Source organism: Phalacrocorax carbo, chromosome 1, assembly GCF_963921805.1.
Source record: "Phalacrocorax carbo chromosome 1, bPhaCar2.1, whole genome shotgun sequence".
Lineage (NCBI taxonomy): Eukaryota > Metazoa > Chordata > Aves > Suliformes > Phalacrocoracidae > Phalacrocorax > Phalacrocorax carbo.
The window spans coordinates 74,238,705-74,264,120 of record NC_087513.1 but is presented as its reverse complement, the minus strand read 5'-3'; the positions used below and the strand labels follow the sequence as shown (position 1 = coordinate 74,264,120).

At 35.5% G+C, this 25,416-nt stretch overlaps 1 protein-coding gene across 16 annotated transcripts in view; it reads right to left on the bottom strand.

Annotated features, from left to right (window-relative positions):
• C2CD5 (C2 calcium dependent domain containing 5) overlaps positions 1–25,416 on the bottom strand; it is a 70,233-nt gene that overhangs the window by 18,189 nt on the left and 26,628 nt on the right. For 9 of the 16 annotated variants that reach the window (XM_064459944.1, XM_064459914.1, XM_064459981.1 and 6 more), the window contains 7 exons: positions 24,579–24,687; positions 10,113–10,227; positions 7,360–7,548; positions 5,512–5,703; positions 2,408–2,594; positions 1,211–1,375; positions 744–884 (listed from right to left, as the gene is read on the bottom strand). In XM_064459944.1, the coding sequence (XP_064316014.1) occupies positions 744–884; positions 1,211–1,375; positions 2,408–2,594; positions 5,512–5,703; positions 7,360–7,548; positions 10,113–10,227; positions 24,579–24,687 (1,098 nt within the window). The remainder of the gene's footprint in view (positions 1–743; positions 885–1,210; positions 1,376–2,407; positions 2,595–5,511; positions 5,704–7,359; positions 7,549–10,112; positions 10,228–24,578; positions 24,688–25,416) is intronic. The other 7 variants (XM_064459938.1, XM_064459952.1, XM_064459985.1 and 4 more) reach the window with 2 other exon arrangements.

Here is a 25,416-nt window from a genome sequence, read left to right as displayed (position 1 = left end):
ACATGGCTGTTGAAATAGCATCTTTGAATTTTAGTGAATAGAGAGGTAAAAAAAAAAAAAATCTATGTTCTTTATCTATAGGCATTGTTCTTGTTTCTAGTTGTAGCTGTAGAAAGAATTGGAAGGTATTCTCTGAAGTTGTAAATTCTGGGAACTCTGAAAAGCACTGGCTGAAATTCAGAAACACAAGTCTTCTTTTATGTGTTCTCTTGACACATGTGGTTTTTTGAATGCTTTGAATATTACCAGTTCTGGAAACTAATAATTCTGAATAACCAACTATAACAATAAGAGCTTTGAAATGGAAAGAATATAAAAGCTTTTTCTTTGCTAAATATAAAGTGTGGCAATATAGAATCTCAATGTTTATAAAAATATACCTAAGTTTTGGATCAGTCATGACTGCTGCTTGAAGTAGGCAGGACAGCATTTCTTAACAGCTCTTAATTATTATTCTAGATATTGCTACATGTTCATGAATAGCAGTGCAATCTTTTTTCAGATATTGTCCCTAGGCATAATATAGCCATGCTTTAAGCAAACTGATTAAGAGAGACAATGCAAAATCCAATACTTAATATTTTCTACTGATACAAAATGGAAAACATTTATATAAAACTTAAGAACTATCTTTGAAGATGAGTTAAACAAAACAAAACACCAACCAAAAACTTTCCCCTGTTTTTTTATATATATTCAGGCAAAAAGAAGCATGAAAATAAGTACTGAAAAATATATGTTACCTCCAAGACAAAAGCATCCTTTTTCCCATGTGAAAGGTCTAGCTCTGTAACTTCGTCAGAGCTTTCTGACTGAGATCTTAATAACCTGGAACGTTGTCTTGGCTCTGGAATGGGAGACCCAATGATTTCTTCAGGTAGCTCCTAAAAGGATATAAAAATCAACAGTTGTTCCATGTAGCTTAGAAATAGTTTCAATTATAAGCAATTTGTTAACAGTTCTAGTAATCAGAACATTCTGAAAATAATTTTACTGAGAAATAAATCTAAGTAAGTACAAACTGATTTGAGTATGTGGCTTAAGAGATCTGAAAATTCCAGTAGGTTCCCAAAATATAGTGAAAAGAATCTCTATTAAAAAACAACTTATGTTCTGAATGATTCAGTCAATAGGAATTCATGGATATTCATGGTGTATAACTGTTTGAACCAGAATGCTTTACTTTTAAGAATATAAAAGCTTTACTTACTGGAGGATTAATCTCATAAAGTTCCTTGTTCTTTGCTATTGTATCATTTATTTTCTTTTGCATATGAGATATATGCTGCTCATAGGTGCCATCATTTGGAGTCTTCCCAGCAATCTGAATACCACCAGGTGTTGGCAAAGCTGCTAGATACACACCTGTCGCAGACTTTCAAGAAGTCATTAAGAAAAATTACAATTACATGAGCATATACTTATAATATTTTCATATTAACTTCTCCATAATGTTTACGCTAAGATGAGCAGCATTGTAACACGTACATTACAGTATGATCTCTTCCCATAAAAAAATTGATATCTCTCTCCACTTACAAAATCCCTCACTATTCTTTTAATAAACTCTCTCCTTCTCATGGGTCTTTTCCATGGTGGGGCTCTTGACTTACCTAAGAGTTCCAAACAAAGTATGAATTAAAACCTCTGTTCTAGTATATTTTGCATGAGCAAGCGATGAGCAAGGATTTAAGATTTGGCCAAACCATTTACAGTATCACTGAAGTTGTGACAATCACATTTCTATTCACAGAAAACAGATCATCAGTTCAGACGAAAGAACATGCAAGCCAGTCAATATTACCCAAGCATCCTCTCTCTTAAACTGGTACAGGTAGAAGCAGCATCATTATTCTAACCCACATCATTATTCTAACCCATGTGACAGAATGAGGTTAGCAAATATTGTTAATGAATGTTTCCCAACTATCTCTAAGACACTTCCAATCTGTCATTTACTTCTTCAGTGCAGGCAACAGACCTTTCTTTTGTTGGCAACTAATCAAAAGATTTATTGAGAGACTTAATTGACCTTATTTGTCATGGAACTGTAATGCAACTTGAGGAATAGGGACCTTTTTGACAAGACCTTTAAAGAACACAATAATTTTTCTACAATTTATGCCATTAAACCATTTTAAAGTTTCTTTTCCTCTAATGCCCTTTCTAATAATCTTGCCCTCTAACAGAGTTTCAAGATATTCAAATCTTTTTTTTCTGGTGCTGATATACAGCCTGTCCTGATTTGTCAACAGTTAGACACATCATTCCTTACTATCACTTCATTTATCCTCAAAATGACATTTTAATATGTCTAGTTACTCTGAATTCCACAACACTTGTATGGCTTTGTGTCCTGAAAAAAATACTGTAAGCAAAGGAATCCCAAGATTAAAACTGTACTTACTGCCAACCCCATTAGCATATTTTCACCCACAGTGATCTGAATTCTCAGCCCAAACAGAGCATTCATTCCTCTCAGCTTAAGTTTATTCATCAGTTGAGTGTGCACTTCATATTCCATAAATGGCAAGAGATTGCTGATAGATGTTGCATTTGCTTCAGCTTGAGCTTTCTTCTTTAGACGGCATAACCTGACAATACAAAACAGCACATGACATCAGCAGATAAACAGTTTTAATGGACTGTTGAAGACTGAAACTGATCACAGGATATTTTGATTTTTTTTCCTCATTGTATAACCTAATAAAATCAGTTTCTTTTTAATATTTTTTAAAATCCTGTAGAATATTCAATTCTCATGAGGAAGATCAAGATAGACTGAGACACTGAGTCTCAATAAGTAAGATTTGATTTTCATATTTAATAGGAAACTGTCTATTTATATTAACAATAAAAATGGGTAACATAAAATATAAACTTATAAAACAGAACAGTACATAACCTTAAGCAACATTCAAAAATATTCCTTATCAAAGCAGAACACAAAAATTACAAGTACTGTATTTTTGTAAATCACTGAATGACTGGAGACAGGAGTGTCATATCTCCTTTCTTAAAACATGCTTGAGGACTGTTATCAGACAGAAACAACATGCATCAGACAGGGTTTTTGTCATAACAGTCTGACAGCACCAAATAACTATGCAATGTAAAGAAGTTTTCTACAGATTCCGGATAACTATCTACTCGATGTTTGGCTGAATATATATGGTAGGAGTATTAACAGCAGCAGCTCTTTAAAATTTGCCCTGCTCACTCTTGTCAAAACAACTACTGAAGACAAACACAACTTCTTTAAAATTGCAAGTTGTCTGGGATTTGATAAACACCCCTCCACAAAAATAGATTATTTCAAGGGACAGTTACTGCAGCCCTTTTCAGCTGAGCCTCAGAACTGATGAGGTGTATTCTTCTAGATTGCTGCAACCATAAAATAAAACGTCAGTTCTTTACAAGAACTACTTGAGACTGTCTTATTTGAAAATTTGTGTTTTCATCTTTTCTCCTACTAAGACCCCAAATGCAAACATCTATTTCTGTTTCTGCAAACCTTTTAAACACTTCAGGTACAAGAACAGGAAGTTACATCTACTGGTAGAGCTTTTCAAATTCCTATTAATACAGTTATTCAAGGCATACTTTGGAATAAAGAAAAAACTGAGTGCCCTCACAGCTCAAGCATTAACCAGACAAAAATATTTATCTTAAAAGAATAAAAGAAAGCGAATTGAAGTCCCATCTCTGACTATATTATGTTAGTCATATTCCACTCTTTGGGTTTAGTCCTGTAAGCTGAAATTCAAAACCCACACCAGTGTAATGACTGCCTACTTTCAGTGACAAATTTTTGTTCAAAAAGAGCATGACAACTGTACTTTTTAGCGATATGAACTGACAACACTTTCTTCTAAGGACCACATTTATTACAAGATCAGGAAAACACAGTAAAACACAGTAATCCACCCAATCATAACCAGTTCACCTCAAAATCTAACTATAGTTTCAGGTCTCTCTTTTTTTTTTTTTTTGGGGGGGGGGGGGGAATGTTTGAGGAATCATTCTAGAGAAAATGGGATATCTGCAAGTGCACCAGAGACAGATCAGGGACCACTGTGTGACACAAAGTCAATTTCCACAATGGTGCTGGAACACAGTTTAATCATACAGAAAACACCACAGGAGAAGCACAGAACATGTATCTTTACAGTAGCTCCAGTAATTCTGCTCTAGCAGAAGTCAGAGAATGATAATCATAGGATCACCAAAAAAAAAAAACCAAACCAAAAAAATAAAACCAAACCCCTCAGGTGAAAAAGGTCCTCAGGAAGTCTCCAGTCCAGCCTCCTGTACAGACAAAGCTATGTCAACTCTGAGCTCAGACTAGGATGCTCAGAGCTTTATCCAGTCAGCTCTTGAAAACTCCCCAAAGATAGAGACTGTGCAGCCTCCTAGGCGATCTGCTCTACTGCCTGGCTGTCTTCATGGGTAAGTAGTTTTTCCTTTTATCCACTCTGAATCTCTCTTGCTTCAGCTTAGGCCCATTGTCTTTCACTCTCCCACTGTGCAGCACTGTGAAGACCCTGGCTACGTATGCTCCACGACCTCCTTATAGGCACTGGCAGGCTGCTATTAGGTCTCCCTCAATCCTTCCTCTCTCCAGACTGAACAAGTCCAACACCTGCAGCTTCTCTTCATAGAGCAGGTGCCCTTTACTCCCTTAGTGGCCCTCCACTGAACTTGCTCTGGTTTTCTGATGTCTGTCTTACTCTCAGAGGAGGAGAAAACTGGACAGGTATCATATTGTCCAGTCCAATTCATTCTGGTGTACGTGGCAAACTTGAAGAGAATGCAGTCCACCATCCCCTCGACAACATTAAGATGTTGAACAGAGCAGGTCCCACTGCAGACTCTACCATACTTGGAATGGCCATCCAGGTAGGTGACGAACCATAAACCACTACCCTCTCAGCCCAACCATCCAACCAGTCATTTATCCATGTAGATGGCCACCCATACAGACTGTACATACCTAACCATTCCTTCTTCTCCACTGCAAACCACCTTACTCCCTTTTCCAAATTCAAATGCCACAGCATAAACTGGACATAGCCAACAATTCTACAGAGATTCTGTTCAGTTATGGACATCAGCACAGAATTAACACAAGTGACTTAAACAGCTCATTGGGTTCCCAGTGCAATAGCTGTATCTGACCACCTTAGCAGTCCCAAACAGCAGGTTAAAGCAGGAAAACTCTTAAATTCAGGCAGACAGAACACAGCCATTGCCATAGGCATTAAAAAAAGAAGGCAGAACATTTACCAGATGTCCATCAACATCGATAAGTTACCAGGTGTCCATCGGCAGACATGACATGTAACATGGGGAGAAGGCGGCTGTCCTTCTCCTCCTGTATCCTAATACACTGTCATTAATTCCTAGCATTTCAACATAACAGTTTAAGGTTTGATGACATACTGGATTTTAGCAACAGGAATCCTTTCAAAGATCTCCAAAACTCTACCAAGAAAACGTTTTGATAGATACCTGGCTTGAATCAGACATCCCTTCCCAATAACTATTGCCTCTACAGGAAGATCAATTGTGGTGAAAAGGACATCGGGAACCTTTTGCTTCCTGCAGTTGTAACAGTAAGTGAGGTGAGCGGGGAATGGCATGTTCAGTTCATCATATGGTATATGACAAAATCCGCAACCTGGTGGTGAAGCTTCTTCAATCCTAAAAATACATGATGGAGAACATACTTAAAACATCTGCATCTTATTAACAATGATCAATACACGCACATGTGTATAAACACCTACAGATACCTACATAAATCATACACTGCAGCTATACTCTGTTCCATTATACCAATATGACAAGTATTGCATTTTATGAATTAGAAGAATAAAGTTAGGCTGCATACTACTAGCTAAAATGGTATGAATAAAACTTGCATTGCAGCTTGTTATGCAGGGATCAAGAAGTAGTACATACAGCAAACGACAATTTATATAAACCTAAAATATTACTGAACTGGTATGATTTTTAAATGTAGTCCATGGTACAACAGTTGTACAGTTAATCTGTTGTACCAAATACAATGAAAAGCCTCTTTTACATGGATTGTGTCCAAAAACCTATACAAAACTAATGAGCATAAACAACAAACCAACCATCCTACTGAGAAGCAGCACAGTATATATTAACATTGTAAGAATAGCAAGATTATTTCCTAAAATGAGGTATTAGGTAAAACTTGTTATTTACTTAGAACACTTAGTTCCACTCCCCCATAAGAAATATCCAGGAATGACCACTATAAAAATATGACAAGGAAAACATAGGCTAACTGCATCGCTGCAAATTTTTTCTGTTTTACATAAACAATTCTTCTCAGTGAATTTTGAAGAGATGCTTAAGCAAATCTGGCAGATTTGGAACATTAGTTATCATACACCTGGGCAAATATATTTTGTCACAAACATGGGCTTTGTCTGTTTAGTTGTTCTACCTTCCTTTGGCATTTCTAATCTATGCCAAGTCACAGAGCAGCACCAAAAATACATGTTTTGATAAAAATGCAATTTTCTTCATATTATGAACATGACATTTCTTTCTCTCTATCACATAGTGAATACAGAAGCAAACATTTTTGTTCTGTAGTTTTCAAAAGTCTATCTACACAAGAAGATAATGGTCTCCTGCTAACAAAGAAAAATAAATAATACTATGTTGGCAGGGTTATTATGGAAAAAGTAATGCAAGTGCTAAGATGTAATAAATTGCCTTACCCTCGACTACAACAATCCCTTGAAATATTTGATGACTATCCTGAAGAACATATAATGAGTTACCATGATGCATTAGTTAATCTAATTATTTTTCCCAAAAATAACTGTTTGTCAATACTCATTCTTCAAATTTTATTTGCAAGAGCAGAAACAAAAGGCAACTTCATGGTTTTCCTTCAGTTTCATGATTTTGTTCATAAACTTCAACTAAAACACATATTTTGTAAAAATCTGGCACCATCTTTATTTTACAACCAAGCTATTTTATCTCCCATACAGCTCTTACATAGCATAGAGCATATATACACATATATTACAGCCACAGCGGTTTTCAGCTTATGTAATTTATCGTACATCTGTCATTTTTTTAATAGCGTGATATAAAGTTGAGAAAGATACCTGAAGAGTGGCAAAGAAAAAAAAAACTGAGTTATGATCTGTGGTTAGTAGTCAAATGTGTTACCTTATTCAGACTGTTAGAAATAAAAACAGAATATCTAATTTGGTGCAGAGTTCCATTACTTCTGTTGTTGTTGTTGTTAGTGAAAAGCAGTAAAGTGGTTGGTCCCGCATCCTGCACTGTAATACTGTAACCTACCCTAATAGAGAAGAACTATCTTGGCTCTGAGGAAAAAAATCAACCTCTCCCTTCTCTGACCCTATGGAAAAGAAGCCAGGCTGCCATGACAACCTTTGTTCCAAACAGCCTTCCATGGTGCCATCCTGAAGAAACCTAGGGTTCAGTACAGCTGCTGTGCCAGACGCGGACAAAATACAGACCTCTTCACTATAAGAGAAAAGAATTACAACAAAGTGAATTCCTACTACTTAAGTGCTACTTTTATTTAAAACTATTAGATTAAAAGGCTGGACAAAAGTGTCAGTGAATTCAATATAACTACTAATTTTGTGCATTTGTGCAACGCTATCCATTAAATCTCACAAACAATCCTCTTCTGGTATTTAAACCATTGTATAAGAGATGCAGAAGGATTGAACCGAAAGATTAAAGAGCTTTGCCCTGTGTGATAAATATGCTATAACATCACAAAGGCTAACCAGCTTTAAGTATGGATTTCAATACTATGCTTCATAATGCAAATAAGTCCAGCCAACCAACACAAGCAAAGAAACATTAAAAAAAAAAAACAAGGCATAATTGTTTACCAAAGTAAAATGGAAGTTGAGAGCCTCATCATCTTATAAACATTCATTCTCAAAATGAAGTTACAACACAACACTGACAAGGGTGCTTCTTGGAGGATAAAAAGCAGCAAAACAGTAAAATTTTACTAGGAACAATGTACAGTGTACAATAACGGTACATTTAGCATGTAAAGTAACTGACCGTATTCATGCATTAGCAGAGAAAGCTCTCAGAAGTGCAAACTATGATCACAGAGCTTTTAATATTTCTGAAATTGTTAAAGAAAAAAAAAATCTCTAACATTCAGTACTTAAAAATACTATATTGGAAAAAATATGGAGAAAATTGTTCCCATATTTTCTAGAATGATACATGTGCCTTTTTTATTTGTTGAGTAATTTTTCATATATAACATGTCTGGCAGAGCAGTACTTACAGGCAGAGCTTTGCTCTTTAAGCATGAAATAAAGCTGAACTGGCTAGTAAGCACGGGAACTCAAACTATTTTATCAATAATCAAATACTACCACATTAAATTCCTTAAGAAAAATGAAAGTGTGAAATAACCCAATAACTGACAGCCCATCTATACTCTGTACATTCTTACCCCATAGTTAAGGTAGGAAAAAAAGACAAAATATACATGCTTTTTTACAAGGACACAGACAAAGGACTAAATCTTCCATTTTTAGTGCAAGTTCAACACTCAGCGATGGAAACTTGCACACTGCAATTCTGAGGTAAATACGGTCTTCAATACACCACGCAAGACAGGACATAACCATGCCAGACAGCATGAGGAATACAGACCATGCCTTGCCTGTAAAGTAAGTTTTCCTGTTTTCCTACTCTACTAGCACAAGCACTTGACTTCCATGTTAACTTTTCAAATGTTGTGGAAGATCAATATATTTGGTGGGTTTGGGTTTTTTTGTTGTCGTTGGGGGTTTTTTGTGTGGTTTTGGTGGTGTGTTTTTTGGTGTTTTGTTTTTTTTTTTCCTTTTTTGGGGGGTGGGGGGGTTTACCTGCAGTGAAGCAATAAATGTGAAGGAGCAACAGATGTGAAGCAATCAATGCTGTGCCTCTCAGACTGATCGTTTCTGGTTATCTTCCTACTTTAACCAACAGATGGTGTGCACTCGTGAAAGTGCTGTATAACTTTGTACTTCTTTCTTTAACTTATCAATTGTGAAGTAAAATGAAACTTATTTTTCCATCTTCTCTTTAAAAAAGCAAATCCTTAGTGCTTTTTTCTTTAAAGTATTTAGGCAAAATCAACTTGACAGAAAATAAATTCAGATGTCTGAGTTTGCTTCAGTTACTTTCCTAAAGCAATTCAAAACAACTAGTGAGCCAGAGCACTTTTCTGTTTGATACCAGACAGACTTGGCCCCAGGAGGAGCTCTTCATAGACTACCTTCCAGAGCTAGAAAGAGACACAAGCTTTCCTGGGCCAGAGAGAAGGATGAATAATCATTTCTTCCAGCCTCCAAGCTTCTCACAAAGTTTGTTATTAAGCCACCAAAATATACAAGATTGGAATTTTCTAAGCCAAGGGGAATACAGTAAGACACTGGAGTTTTGGTCTGAACAGGATATAGGGCTGGGGAATTTGACCTCAGAAAGACTACCGCAGAGCTGCAGTTTAATATGTTAAACATTACTGTAGTGCTGAAAGAAAACAAAATAGTGACAGGCATTTTCCAGAAAGAAATACAGAATGTTTACACCTAAGGTATTCTAGATCTATCAGACAGCACATTGTTCCTTTAACTTACAATTAATGCTTGTGCCTTAAGTTTGAAGTTTACCATTTAAGTACTGGTCTGCCAGTTGTTACCCAATAGTGAAACTGCAGTACATATATTTTTAGGAACAGTCTTAACTATTTAGGTAAATTAGAATTAGAAAACTTCATAGATAAATTAATATTATTACTACAAAAGCAAATATGTATGTTTGAAATTTTTTTTAAGTTGTAATGTTCATTAGAAAAAAAATAAAACCAAATAAAAGCCCAAACTATAACATAATAAAAAACCCATAACAGTGATATCTCAGAAAGTTACTTTAACAAACCCTCTGAAGTAGGTATCCTAGACAATACCAACAACTTTGTTGAAACAGCTCATCATTTTTAATATGCTGAAGATGAAATAAATTTTATCTGGCATTTTGGAAATGAAATCATCATCATGATTTACCAAATGCTAGTTGATTCACTGTAGCCCACTACAGCATGACAACCCAATGCCTTGGCATGGGATTTTATTTCTTGTCTGATTTCTGCCCACCATGCATCTCGTGTCTCTGGTTCATCTGAAAGACAAAGTATAAATCAGTTCACTATTCTGCACTATGTCAACACAAAGCTTCATGCAATTAATTTGAAGTCAAATTTTCATATCCGAATGTTTTGTTGTATCTGGACACCTTTCATTCCCTAGCTATTGCACTTCAAACAAACATTAACGGGGCTTTTTCATTGATTTTTTTTGTTTATGACCCCATGTGAACAGGTTCTGACAAATTCCTGCATTCTTGTTGTTGTCCACATGACAGATAACACCAAAATACTGTAGATACTGTTCCAGTCTTTACCCACTTGAAGACCATGCTGTCAGTTTCCAACAACATGAGAGCAGGATGTAACTTGCAATAAAGCACCACAGATACTCTGTAATATTGAAAAACTAGTAGTAGTAATGAAACTCTATTTGTAGTAATCAAGTAATATTTTACTTTGGTATACACTTGACATCTTTGAAATAAGCTCAATAGATTTTCCTACTGCAAGCAGTCCTCTCTGTTAACCATCTTTTAAAAACATTTGTTCAATACTCATCAAACACACAGCCCTGTGGTCCTTATTTCAGCACTTCTAACTTTGAGAAGCCATAGGTATTTGAAACTACCTCTACATTAACAACATTAAGAAATACAAGATGTATGTTGATAACGTATTTGTCGATGCTTTTTTGCTTCAGTATCCTGGCAACCTCACCTTCTGCCTGCCCCACCCCCAACGGATTCTAATTACCTTTGTTGCTTTTGACGTTATGTGTTAACATGTACCCTACCTGCTTTTCTTGAATACTACATGAAAAATGCAAGAGAGAGTGCTACTAGAATAAGTTTATGCAATCCATTTAACCATTCAGCAATTAGTTTCCCAGAACTAAAGCTCATCTTGCAAGCTTTTTACATATTAAGTCAATGAGTATTGTCATTTACAATCAGAGTTTCTCAAGTGTTTCCTCTTTCAACACAACTTACCTGTACCAATGAACTTAGCTGAAAACTATGTTAATTGTTGATACATAAAATAAGGGGAAAACCAATAACAAACAATAGGCACTCAGATGCTACAAAGGGTTCTGAGTACACAGATTCTTATACAATTTCCCTGAAATCAACTGAACTTTGCACAGATAGACATCTAGCCATTGAGATGATCTTGCTGAATCGTAATTTAAAATATCAGTGTGAGAACCTGAGGTTCATTGGGAACTAATTTTGCAATATCAGAAATATTTATAAATATAGTGTATGATAACCGTATATCATACATTACATTCTCTGACAACATGACAAACAAAAATGAAAGATGCAGATATACACATATTTTGAAATATACTGAAACGAAAATATTGTACGGCAAGATGTATTCATTCATGAATTTACTTCAATTTTTTATTTAGGACTAGGCTTTCAGCTTTCTAAAATAAACTCATCATTTTCTAATTTAAAAAAAAAAAAGAGCACATAGGTATGTATATTCAGCTATACCTTACTTTGGATGTTAATGCTTGTGTAACTCATAGCACTGTACTGACTAACAACAGCCTTGGGTGTGCAGACTGAGGTTTATCCAACTTCTGCTTTAAGAAATGAACACTGAACCGGAAAAAACCTACAGTGACAGTTCTTAGGAAGGTTCTCCATAATCAAGACAAAAATATACATATTAAGACACAAAACAGACTAAGTATTTTCATGAACTCGATCACTCAGGTTCCACTATATCCGAGTTCACCTTCAGCAGGCTTCAATGCATTACTAGTAGAATCTTGAGGCAATACACTTTGCTGTTTCTCAACATGAAAACACTGTTTAAACACTTTCACTGACTGGGAAAATCAAATGCTTAAGATGATTCACAGTAATCCTGACTCAGATGTTTGGAGTACCTGCTAGAAAGGTCTCAATGCTTTTCAGCTTTCAAAAAGCTGAGAATCATGCAGAAATAACCCATCACATCATAGGGCTGCAGTTCCCAAGCTCAGCTATGAGAACCATTTGTGGTACACATACAGGAAAGCGGGAGGCAAAATGTCTTCTCTTTTGCATTGCACCTCTGAACAGAGGCTGTGGTTGCTGCCACCAGTTAATGGCAGCAGTGGTAGATGAACGGAGCAACTTTGGAAATACATATTAAGGCAAAGGCTACAACATCTGACAAAATGGAGAGCTGTATGGGAGATGTGACACCACAAGCACGTTCTGTAAATGTTATCACTATCTCCTCATGGTGGAAGGGACATGGATCTTGGGACCAATTCCTCCTTACCCATCCAATCACAGACAAGAATATTGCTTATTAATGTGTGTTTCTCTCTATAATAGAGAAGTGTAAGTAGCTGGAAAAGAGGGTCACTGACTATGCAGAACAATTCTTGCTCGGTTAGACTTGATCACAGGCAGCTGGCTATAAACAATGACTGAACAGCCACACAAATTTTTATACTTCACAGAAAAAAAAACCTGCAAAGGAGAAGTAACCTTTTTCTAGACAAAAACAAAGATGAAAAAGCCAATTTTACTGTATCATCACTTTTCACACCTTTAGGTACCATTTGGCAAAAACCGCTCCTACTTGTCACCCATGACCTTTCTATGACAAAAAGTGCAAGGAAATGTGAAGTCATGATGGAGTTGAAAGCGAGCAACAGGTGAAACAACTGGGGATGAACAAGGAAAGTGCTGTGGAATAAAGAATAAGATTACAAACAAGAATGACACGGAAAAGGTATGTAGCCACAATAAAAACTGAAACAGAATGGAATGTTGAAAGGGAACAGATATGCTTAAGGGGAACAGAAAAGGTAGAAATCATAGTGACGGGTCCCAAACTGTACGCAAACATTTAATTTTCCTCCACAAAAATTTATAGTTTAAATTAAGGTTTAGGAACAAGTTCCTAAGAGAGTTAACACTGTTTTCTCACCTTACTTATCTACAAGAATGCCTTATCATAATGGAAAGCACATATTGTTGTGAGGTTGCTCAACAGTATGTCTTGTTAAAGCCACATTTAACCCCTTCCCTTTCCTCTGAGAATCTCTTAAACGTCAGAATTAATGAAACTATTAACTACAGTAATATAATGCATGATTTTCATTATTCTTCGAGATAAGAACAATTTTCCAGCCATTGTCTTCAGTGTTAACAGATCAGACCCAATATCTTTCCAAAAATCCAACAAATTCTCATTGCACAAATTCAAAAATTTCTACACAAGTCATGCATAAACAAGTGTTTGTGAAGAAGACTGGGTCCTCCGCTTAAGACATTTAATTGAGATTTTTTTTTTTCTTCCAGAAAGATGCCAAAAATACGAATCAGTGTGTTTATAAATACTGTATATTCACCATTTCCATGAACTTACCTTCGCATATCAAAACACAAAATGATTGTCTACAATTAAAATCAAACACCATGACATTGCAATAATAAATTGATACAAAACACTGAATGCAGTGCAATGTGTAGCATTCATATTCTTCTGACAAATATTTTCACAAGCAGCCTTTTTTGACACATGAGCCACACAATTTCACATGGGGATGCCATTGTAGCATTTACAAGTTTAGTAAAGCTAAGGATTTACATAAACAATTAGAGGAGTTAGGGAAGCAGGATGGCATGTGTCCAGTACACTCCGTAAGAGTGTCTGTTGTTGTTTTTTGCTAAGGCAAAAGCTTAAGAACTAAGGGTTTGCAAAGCAGATTCAGCAGACAGTAGCCAGAAACGGTGGGTATTTTGGCGCATGCTTGGATCAGGTGACAGTACAGACTGAAAACTATGGCAGCTCACTGAAATGGTTACAGAAAGTAATGGCCCTGGATTCTAGGTGGAAGCAAAAAGGCAAGCATACATAGCACTCAATCACAAGCTTTTCTAGCAAATCTATTGAGTAGTTTATAGCAAAGTTTATCTATAACTTCAAGCAAAAAAGTTTGCAAATATTACACTGCTATTATGTGCCCTTTGTTGGAAGCCAAAGATCGAATATTAAACCTACTTTCATTAATGTTTCAAGATTGGCATGATATGACAAAGTAGAAGCAAAGTACACTGGTTTTGGAGAGGAAGACTTGAGAAACAATGTTGTCAACAGTACAGTATTCTATAAAAATTGTGCCAACTGAAACCTCCTCCAACTTCACCTTCCCAAACTTATTTTATTAAACAGCTTTAGAGGATACAAAAGCACTGCATTAATTTTGTGCCCTAAATGTTGAGTCAGTTCCCTCCCCCACCAATTCACCTATCTCTTTCCTTCAACATTTGAGGTTGACTTCTATGAGGCTGTATTGTTGACAGAACAACATCCTGTCCGAAACTTTCACCTGGAGATAACCCTAGACACTATCAATGCTTTCTGATTGATAAGAAGCAACGCATTTCCAAAGTTATTTGCTAGAGGTTCACTTGTACAGGGCCTTTCAAGATTTAGCCAGAATCTGCATTATGCTAGATCCAAACAGATTTTTAAAAACTGAAGAAAAATTAAGAATGTAATCAAGAGACCACAGATCATACTCAAGAGTTATTGTGTTACAGCTGAATCCCTAGACACCCCAAGGCAAATACTCTGAAGTAGGAACTGTATGATTCATTTAAACCTATTTTAATAATGTATAATTTAGTAAATATGTACATTTATCAAGTAACATTCTGAAATGAGAAGGACAATCATACTAGGAAAGCTTTCACAATCCACAAATGACTTATTATTCTGTTGTCTCAAAAATGCCAACAAAGACACCAATAATATTCTTTCAGGTTTAGTTTCTGAGTCTTTTGCTAGGCAGAGCCATTATCCACACCTTCCTTAACCCCTTATTCTTGTATTTTCTTCATTAAAACCTATTAATCAGTTTAAAGAGAAGAAAAAAGTGTGGGATTTTTTTGTAGGTTTGGGGTTGGTGTTTTTTGGGGGGGGGGTCAGTTTGTTTGGGTTTGGTTGGCGGTTTGGTTTTTTGTTTGTTTTTGGTTTTTTGAGACATCTTTGTTAGGTTTACAAGCATCCTTCCCTGGACCTTGATGTTTAATTTAATTCTCTCTGGTTACTCCATAAATACTGAAATTTCCTATAATCTTTCTAAAGTATTTAACAAGTAAGTATACAAAAAGCCAAATTCTCTTGTCTGTAAAGTTTCAACACAAAACTTAGGTAGCAAATAACTACACCTACAACAGACTAACCTAAAACTTTCAAAATATTTTCAAAGCTACTCCATCCTTTTTTAAAATTACTCCCTACATTCATCTTTAAGACTAAAAGACGTGAAAATGAAAACTTTGCTTACGATACAGAAACTGAAGGAAGTAGGTAATTGGGACTTATCAAATGAAGACTAAGATACACTAAAACAGCAGGAAACAATGCAACCACACCACCAAAGAGAACAGGTACACTTACTCCTAACAAGTCTTAAACTACAGACAAAACATCCAGCCTAAAGAAGAATATTGAATTAGTTCTTGTATGCTAGTATTGAATTTCTGCCAGACGAGTTCAGAGAGCATGTGTCTCACTTCTGAAGCCCAAACTGCTGAATGTGCAAAAAAGCAGCTTTAAGTTTGGATGAAGAAACAATTTTAAGAACATTTAGGATTAAAACCGCATCCAGCTTTCACGCATTTACAGGACAAGATACTTCAGCTGCCTGACTGAACACAAAACCATTCATTTGCAGGGCTACTCTTCTATTGGGTCAGCCAAGGCAAATCACTGCATGACCACCAGAAGACTGCAAGAGCACATGGCAGAAATTGTACAGAAAAGCAGTATCATTTCTTTTGGCAGTAGTTCACTACTGAGGAGTGTTAGCTTTAATACCAAGATATACCCCAAGACAGAGAAGCAGCTAAGTGTTCCTCTTAGTAACGTTCCCATCAAAGCTCCTGAATCATCTTTATTCCAAATTCCATTAAAAACCTACATCACTGCTAGGAGGCTAGAGAACACACTGTTTTTTTCTTACAAAAGAAAAAAAAAAAAAGGAAGTTACTATAACTATGAAACAGAATTAACAGAATCTCCACAGCTTCTGTATCTCTGATATGGGTGAATGTATTTGCAATTTAGACAGAAACATGGAATTATACTTCCATTAAGGAATTTTAAAATTAATCAGAAGTTGTTTTTACCTCTCTCATCCCTGAAAAGGAATTGTAAAAATCCTAATTCAAAGTTTGACTTTTGAAATCCTACTTTAACTTCCAATCAGCTAACCCTCTCAGTCATATATTCCTGAACAACTTTATATTTTCAACATCCCCGACAGCAAGCCTTGAGATGTCTCTCTGCATTTGGTTCCCCATCTCAAGGAAATATTCCTTGGAACAGTTTAAACGCTCAGATACCTAAAGATTAGCATCTTGTAAGTCATATGACTGACATCACTAAACACAGGCATTTTATACAGTCCACTGTGATATAACATCTGTGACCTAAACTAATTCAAACTTTGTAAATCTAAACCGAATGTCCCAGATTTAAAAGACAGAGTAACTATTCAGATTTTCACACTGGAAAAAGCAAACCCCCACTGTTCTACATTTTGTCTATCAGTCACACACTGCAAGTCATATGTTTGATTGATGTTAGGGATAAACATGCAAGAATCACTGGGATGAACTACGGCATAATTTAACCCTTTCTAAATATTAAAAGTAATCTTTAAGGCAGTAGCTTTCCATAAACTGGTGCAACAAAATCTGCTGCAAATACCACCAAAGCATTAACTACAGAGCCATAACAGTGATACATCCTGTAACTTTCGCTTTTAATTGTAGATGAAGGTCTGATAGGAACAGCACAACCTGCAAAAAAGTATCACAGTAATAGTTTAATTTATAGCTAAAGGAAACCACCATGTGATACAAATTAAATAAAATTTTAAAAAACTAAAATAAAATCAAAAGATACAGCATTTGAAGATAAAAAATATGTTCAGAGTATTTATATATGCAAATATTAAAAATTACACCTAAAATTAAACTATTAATATAACACTTAAAAATAAAGGTTTAATCTTCACCATACATCCTTAGAGTTATAAAAGTTCAGAAGTACTGCCCAGGCATAACAAAATGTTACATATCAGAAATTAATTTGTCTCTGGAAAACCAGTGCGCCAGGCTTAAATATGTAACTTTGTCACTCCAGCTTTTAGTTATTATTTCCATCAGTCATTCATCCTATAATGGTGACATCCTCACAGCTGTGCATAAGGTCCCTCTAGAGTCCCGCTCACCTTATGATTAAAGATCTACGAATCTGTTTAAATTGATCCTATTACAGCAACAAGGGCAAGGTCTACCACTTTGAAGAGCTGCTAGGTAATAAAGAAACTACTTATTCTGTCTTGTATCTCCCTGTTCCTTTGTCATCTTGGCACAATAAACTGAACCTATTTTGAAACATGAGCAATCTTCAGAGGACATCTTTAAATGACAGCAACAAAGAGGCTATTACCCAAAGCTGGAGACACTATGCTGTAAGACGCCAGGTCTTCTTAAACCACATCTTGTTTATTTTATAACAAGTATCACAAAATGAACTACAAGTATGGTTTAAGGCTCTAAACAAGCCAAACTAGCTGGGACCTTAAAACAATGAACAATAGTACTAATTTATCTAACAGTCCTTGAAAGAAAGATACAGAATTTTAAACACAAAAAAATTAATCTCTCAAACACAGACAGATATTCACAGACGAGACTGTCTCTTTCTTGCCAACTGTCATGCAGACTATCTAACTCACTGCACAATTCACTGCACAGCTGCAGAAATGGGATGGCATTATTTGGCAGGAACTGATACTGCCTCTGTATTTTGTACTCATTGTTTACACTCCTCCGACTTCTCCTTATTACACTCTCAGAACCTCTGCATTCATTATTTCTATGCACTCACAACTGTTTATTTTGTTTTAAGACAATCTAGCCAGAGAAGCCTCTAAACTTCTGGATCCCAAGGAGCCTTTCCTACAGTGTCTTTCAGAGTGAGTTCAGGACCTAAATGAGACTGCATCTAGAGAGACAAAAACCTGAAAACTTACAAAAAACACCGAAAATGGGAGTGCAAAAGGTCAAAGACAAATTGCACTAACAGAATCCAAAGTACAATCCAAACCAGAAGAAAAAACAAAACAAACCCTATGATATTTCTTTATAAGAAACATTCAGCTCAGGTAATGATCTTATCTGTACCTTATCTTATTTCTATAATCCTGCTACGGTCAGTCAGAACTTGTGTTATCTGCCAATTTCTTACAATACTGTCCATAGACATTTTGTAAGGACATGTTTACCTGCAGTTATGTAGTGGTTAGGAAGGTGCCCTTTCAACTAGAATCATTCCAGTCGCCTTCTAACAATAGTATATTTTGAGCCAGGCAAGAAGTTCTACAACTACATCTTTGCAACCACAGACTGACATACCATAAGGCTGAAAAAACTCATTACAATCCATGAAGGAAATTATATCGGGATAATAGTTTTAGTCAAGCCCCAGGTTTTGAAATTAGGAAGAGTTACATGCAAGAATAACAATTTTCTGCAAGACCAAGGATGTCTCTCTTACATACTATCAATTAAAAATCACAGCAATAAGCAGCAGCTTTATTGGACCATTTATGCAGTGGAAAGTCTATGATGGCTTTCACACCATTAGTCAAATTTCAGGGAGACTTTTAAATCAATATGAACATATTAAACAGCATTATTTACTAACAGGCAAAAGAATCTAAAACAAAGAGTTTAAATGCCAAGTTTATTACTTCATGAACCTCTAACAGAACACAGGAATACTATTCTATACTCACTGACAGCGACCATAAATTACATAAATATGTAATTTTACATTACATAAATATCTACTCGGAACTCTTCAAAATATCTACTCGGAACTCTTCAAAAGAAAAATAATGCACAGTCACAAAGAAAATAATTTCATTAATGTACAGGTGCATCTGCTTCAAAAAAGAGTATTCTACATGATTCACAATAACCATAAAAACCATTTAGGAACATTCACTTCTCTGCAAACGTTGCAGAAAAGCAGAGTAAAATATTACTGAAAAACATCGCACCCCTCAGCCTGTTCAGAAAAGCCTCTGACCACTGCCTTAACCTCCCATTACCATATCAACACACACTGATGTACAGGAAGTATCTGGAAATTCTCCAAGAAAAGGCGAGAAGTCAAAATTAAATTGTTGTTGTTCTACTCCTTCTGAATGATAGCCATATCGGGCACTAACAAAAACATTCTGACATTTTCTACTGTGTTCTTGCCAGTATGCCACGTTTACACCCCAGATAGCAGTACGAAATATAATTTACACATTCACTGTATGTTTTTATTTCTGTGAAAGAAAAACATTATTCAGTTACAGAACCAAAACATATTCAAGCTTTCCTCTTGCATTTCCTCATATACCAAACCAGAGTTTTGGAGAATTTCACACTCCCAACAGCAATTCTGGGTATCGAACAAGGAGCTCAGGACATCCTTAGGAATTTTATTAGCACTCTTTTCTCCTTCCATGTTGTGACTACTGGAAGCTGAAGAATTGCTGCTGAAGCAGCTCCTTAAATGAAGAGTTTTAAAATGAACTTATGTGAGAACACTGTATATATTAGTGCTATGAAATAGCCATATGCAAAAGCAGTCTCTTTTCAACAAGTTCCTTACACTTGCGAAGGAACTTTTCTTCTCTATATTTAACCTCAGGGATAAACTTCAACAAAGATCCAGTCTTCTGGATTCCTTTCATGTTTTTATAGACCTCTTTAACATCTTTTTTCAGAGACAGCACCAGAGTATTTCTTCCACTGTATTATGTGCCCTCTTTTCTATGAATTTGTGCTCTTTTCTACTTTCATTTTGCAGATTCATCTTGTTCATCACCTTTTCATAATCTTACAAACGTTTAAACAATTCTGTCATTGAACTATATACAGTTCCCAGATGCTTAAGTAGTTTCTTTTCCATTCATCAAATAAAGTCAGTCTTTACTTCCATGTTTGACTTTCAAGCATCTTCAAATGTCTGGCTTTTCACCACAATCAGATGGTCCTGTTACCCACTTAATTGAACAAGCCTCCCTGCCATTGGCAGAAAAAAGAAACATCCTTCTATGCTACACAGGTCACTAGCAAGCTTAAATGAAGCTTGACCATTTTCAAAAAGGAAAATAATTTTAGCCTTCCTTTGGTTGTGTTACATTCTTGCTAATGTGAAGGTAATGTAAAAATATAGTGTTTTCCTTAAGCTGTATAAATCCTTGCCCTCCTTCAGGCCAAGCATTAGCCAGCGATGATACAGTTGGCAAGAAAGCTCTGAAAGGGGAAGATGAATAGAAATCTTCTCCTTTGTTTTCTCAATGGTAACAGATCTGCACAGTATGTTCATTATTCCAGTCTAAGACATGTTAACTTATATGTAATCTGCAACTCTGCTATCCATCACACATCATATTTAATGACTGATCTACTCCCTTCCTCCTTTCTTTTTTCAGCAACTCATCTAGCACTGAAAAAAAACCATACTTCCAGGAATATGAGCACAACCTGCTTAGTCCCTAACCAGTAGGGTTAATCAAGACTTTAATACAGAGCTGCTGCCATATATCAAGCCAACAGAAATACAGACAGTTCTCAGCAAGGTATTAACTCCAAAATTATTGTTTGGTTTAGACCTCTCTACTCCAAAATTTTTGGGTATCAACCACCTCTGGGTATAAAATGCATATATATGTGTGTGTATATATATGCATGTGTATGTGTGTATATATATTCACACACACACATATATATATGCATACGTGTGTGGAGAGAGAGAGAGAGATATATGCGCCTTCTTTCTCCTGTTATCCCTAAAAAGTTTAGGCTACTGTTTTGGATATTCTGTCAAAAAATTAATTCATTACTTCCCCTCCAAGGTTTACATTTCTGGATCACTTTTTAGCCTAGTTCAATGTATGTTTAGTGCCTGCACATAACTCATTTACTCCATCATTCTAATAAAATTCTTCCATGGTAACATCCTACGAAACACTACCTCGAAGAAGCAACAATTAATTCAAACTTTTGAAGGTAGCATAAAAAAATGCAAAATTTATACACATTTTTAACATCTTGGATCAGGCTACACTATACCAGGAATAGAGCTGTGAATTTCATAATACTATTTCCATATGGAAAGTAAAATTAATTTTAAAAAGGTATCACTTTAGAACAAGCAAATAAAGCCAACAAAACCAGAAAACCTCATCATTTTAATATTACAGGATGCTCACTGTGGCAAGGAGCAAGCACAAAAAACAGAGCCAATAGTTCTAGGCACTATCTATTACTGAACTATTTGTAAAATGAAAAATGTATATAGATAATTTAAACTGAAGCATAGGACATGCCACTGCAATTTCCAATGACAAATGACACATAGCTGCCCTGCAACAGTGAAGTACCAAGAAGAAAAGTTTGTTTCTCGAGGAAACCAACCCCCAGAGATGAGCTTTACACTTTTCTACTGTGCCAGCTTTAAAAACGTCAAAGTTTGGCATGGTCTGCTGGCTTGGATATTATATGCGGAGAAGTTATGCCTTTCTTTTCTCAAAAGCATGCTACGTTTCTAGAGGAAAAGGGGAGGGGGTACAGGGGGAAGGCATTATTTCTCCCCATAAGAGGCCAGTACTCTATGTAGCTTTTGTGTAGACTGTATCATCAGCTCATCCTTCTCTCTGCAGCTGTATAAAGAAGTTATGCACTTTGATCCCTAAAACTGCATAAAAATAGAATATTGGAGCTTCTTTCAAATTAGGTGTTAAAGTGATTAAAGAGTTCACATTATTATGTTCTATGTCCTGCAAGCTGACGGCATTTTACAACACAAAACTTACGAACCAGTTCTGGACTACACACTACCCTCCTCTTTAAACAGATCGTCCTCTTCGTCTATTTTCCAGACCATTTTTATGTCTATTACTTAGAACAAACACATTCATCAGTTTCCTGAAATTAACAGAAGTACAGCCATTGTTGAAGAAAGTGCAAGCTCATGCAAAACAAAACAAAATCAACAAACAGCACCCCCTCAAATCAAATCAACCAATGGACAAAAAAAATTATTTAAAAAAACCCAAAAGTCATACCTGACATGATCCCAACTGTATAAATAAGAATCCATTCTCTTTCCCTAAATTATTTGCTTCATGGACACTGAGATGAAAGCTACTACAAAATAATCATCTGAACATTCAGCTTTCCAGATTGATATTAAATTATTCTTAGCAATACTATTTTATACTAAAATCATGTTTTGCAATTTTAAAGAAAGCCTTTAACAACATTAATACAAAACATTTAGGCATTTGATGGTTAAACAGATTTAAATTTGAAGCATTATCCTAAATATCCTACATCATTTCTAAGAACTTCACTGAGCTGCCATAATTTCTGTCAGCATATGTAGTACTGAATGACTAGTAAAATACCTGAATTGAAACTATTCCAGTCTAGCAGTTTGTATGATCTTGTGTTACCCATAATTCCGACAAAGGCTGAGTTCAAAACAGCAAATTAGTAGATCAGTTATAGGAGCAGAATAGTGAAAAAAAAACTACCAACAAGAACACAATTGACAACACCACTCCACAGGAACTGGAAAGACACAGACAGCAGAGTTAATAAGAGGCTGAAATAGAAAGGGAAAAAAGGAGCATGCTATAGCAATCTAGCACTAGGCGTGAACAAAGTGTACAGTATATAGCAATTATTGTCTTAATTGATAAGTTCTCAATCCACCCATTCAAATGTTCTTTCCTCTTCTACATCTTCCTGTTTATTTATTTGCCAGTTTATTTGCTTCCTTTAATATTTTACAGACTTATTTGACTCAAATACTTAATATGATCATCACTACCAGATTTTTTTTTTTCTACTTCTTCACCTTCCCTCCCATAGCCATGTGCCTTCATTCCCCTTTTTGTTCTCCTTGTTTTGCAATATACTGAGTTCAAAGTATCATGCATCTTACATTCACTTGTCAGGAGCAACCTACAAGTCCCACAAAAACAGTGCAAAGAGCCGCTTAGTTGTGCAAATATGCATCCCTATCTTCTCTTATTTCTTATCCTGCTTTCAGTCAATTGGTAAAAATAAAGGAGTGCATAACACAAGAAATTGTTTTTAAAACTTCTGAGCATATTTTTTTTCCATTTTGCCTTAGATAAATCTATCACACAGGAAACTGCACATAAGTGACCTGTGTCAGAAATCTGTTGAAAACACAGAAGCCTAAGACAACTTTGCCACACAGAAAGGGAAGACCCACATACAAATTATACTTTGACATTTCTTTTAATCTTCTCTCCACTGTGTAAATAAATCTTAAAAATAGGAGAAAAAATAACAGTATTGCGTACTTATATGCTTTTAAAAATTTGTTAGATTTTTTTAAATCCAAATTAAGTTTCAGATCTTATTTCATGTTGTCAGTTTACTAAATCTTTATATTGGCAACAATCTTCCTGCTTGTGGAATTACTTGCCTTGGGCCACAGGAAGAAAAGAAAGACGCTTTTAAAGATGCATTTGCACAAAGTTTGGTTTATTACTCCTGACTAGTGCATGCAAAACCACTACAGGTGCTATTTTTCACTCTCCGCCGTCTGTGTTAAGTGCACTGTTAACTCTAACTTTTTACAGATTATTCCTCGGTTTGTCTCAGTGAATAAAACAACGAAGTCTTCAGAGTCAAAAGTCACTTAATTCTGATGTCAGAACTAGGACATGCAAAATACACATGTTCCAGTGCTGGGGTTCCCAGGTAAATATTAAATAAAAATCTTAAAGGACTGTTCGGTATATGTTTTTAAGAACAGAAACAAAGCTGTAAAGTTTTTATCAAAAGAGGTTAAAAAGATGCATGGAGCTAAATGGTAGTCATTAGTTCTTAAGGATTTCAAGGAGCTGAAAATTAGAAAACATTCATAGTTAAGATCAACCATTTCACCTTTTTTTTGTTTAAATGGAAAGTTTGCATCAAGTTTTAATATTAAAAGTGGTTTAAAAAAAAATCAAACCCTAAATAATTCAGAGACAGTTTTTAGTTCAAAGTTACTGGACTGAAAGTACTTTATTATTACTTCATTAACTTGCTGCAAAGTTTCTCACTAAAAACATACCCTCTGAACAACTGTTACTTTTCAGGCTTAAATAGACTGTCTGAAAAGCATTGCTTTTAATATACATGGTTTGAATAGATTTGTACCTATCCATATACTGATGCGTTACAAAGTTACAAAGATTAGAAGGATGTGATCATTACAACTAGACATGGGCAAGGAAGTTGTTATTGTGTTAACGTACCAGGATTGTGAATGCGATCCAGGAGCTTCACAGAGCGTGCACTGACAACACCACCAACGTGGACAAGGAAGCCTGGTGGAAAGGTCGTCAAGGTAAAAAATGGAAATTCCTGTTATGATTAAAAACAAACATCAAATGACTGCTTACCAACCACTGTTGATTGCTAATAAACATGCAGTGAATTGATAATTTCCCTGAAATACAAGCAAAGCAGTTACATTAGGCCAAACATTTCCTTCAGGCTTACTAAGCACTATGTAACCCATAGTATAATAAAAGCAGAGGTATTATCCGATGTAAGGATACTTTTCCCCCATAGAGTTGCGTCTCAGCACAATATTAATAACTAATCAAAATTTTACACAAAGCCTCTATTGGTCCACTTTTAGGATGGCAGCTAAACAACATAATTTAACTCTCCTTAGCTGATACAACATAAAGGAACATTTTTCTCCATTTTTTAGGTCTTATTGTTACAACTGACTGCAGTTTGATCCTGAAACACAGGGTAAACAAACTGTAGTCTTCCAAGAATTGTAAATGTCTTATTAAAGGAAAACATACCAAAGAAAATATTAACTGACTGCTCTGCCAGTGAATATCCAAGTCTTTGAAATACAGCTCTAAGTTCTTAAACTAAGGAAATTCACTTCCGATTCATTTTCATAAATTAGTTTTTACAATTCATAATTAAAATGAAGAATCAATAAATAAAAAGTTTCAGCAACTACTCAAAAATGTAGATCATACAACAGGCAAAGTAAGTGATAACAGTAATTTCATGACACAAATTGTGAATAAAACACTCATTCAAAGGAGGTGGGCCAAAACTGGAAGA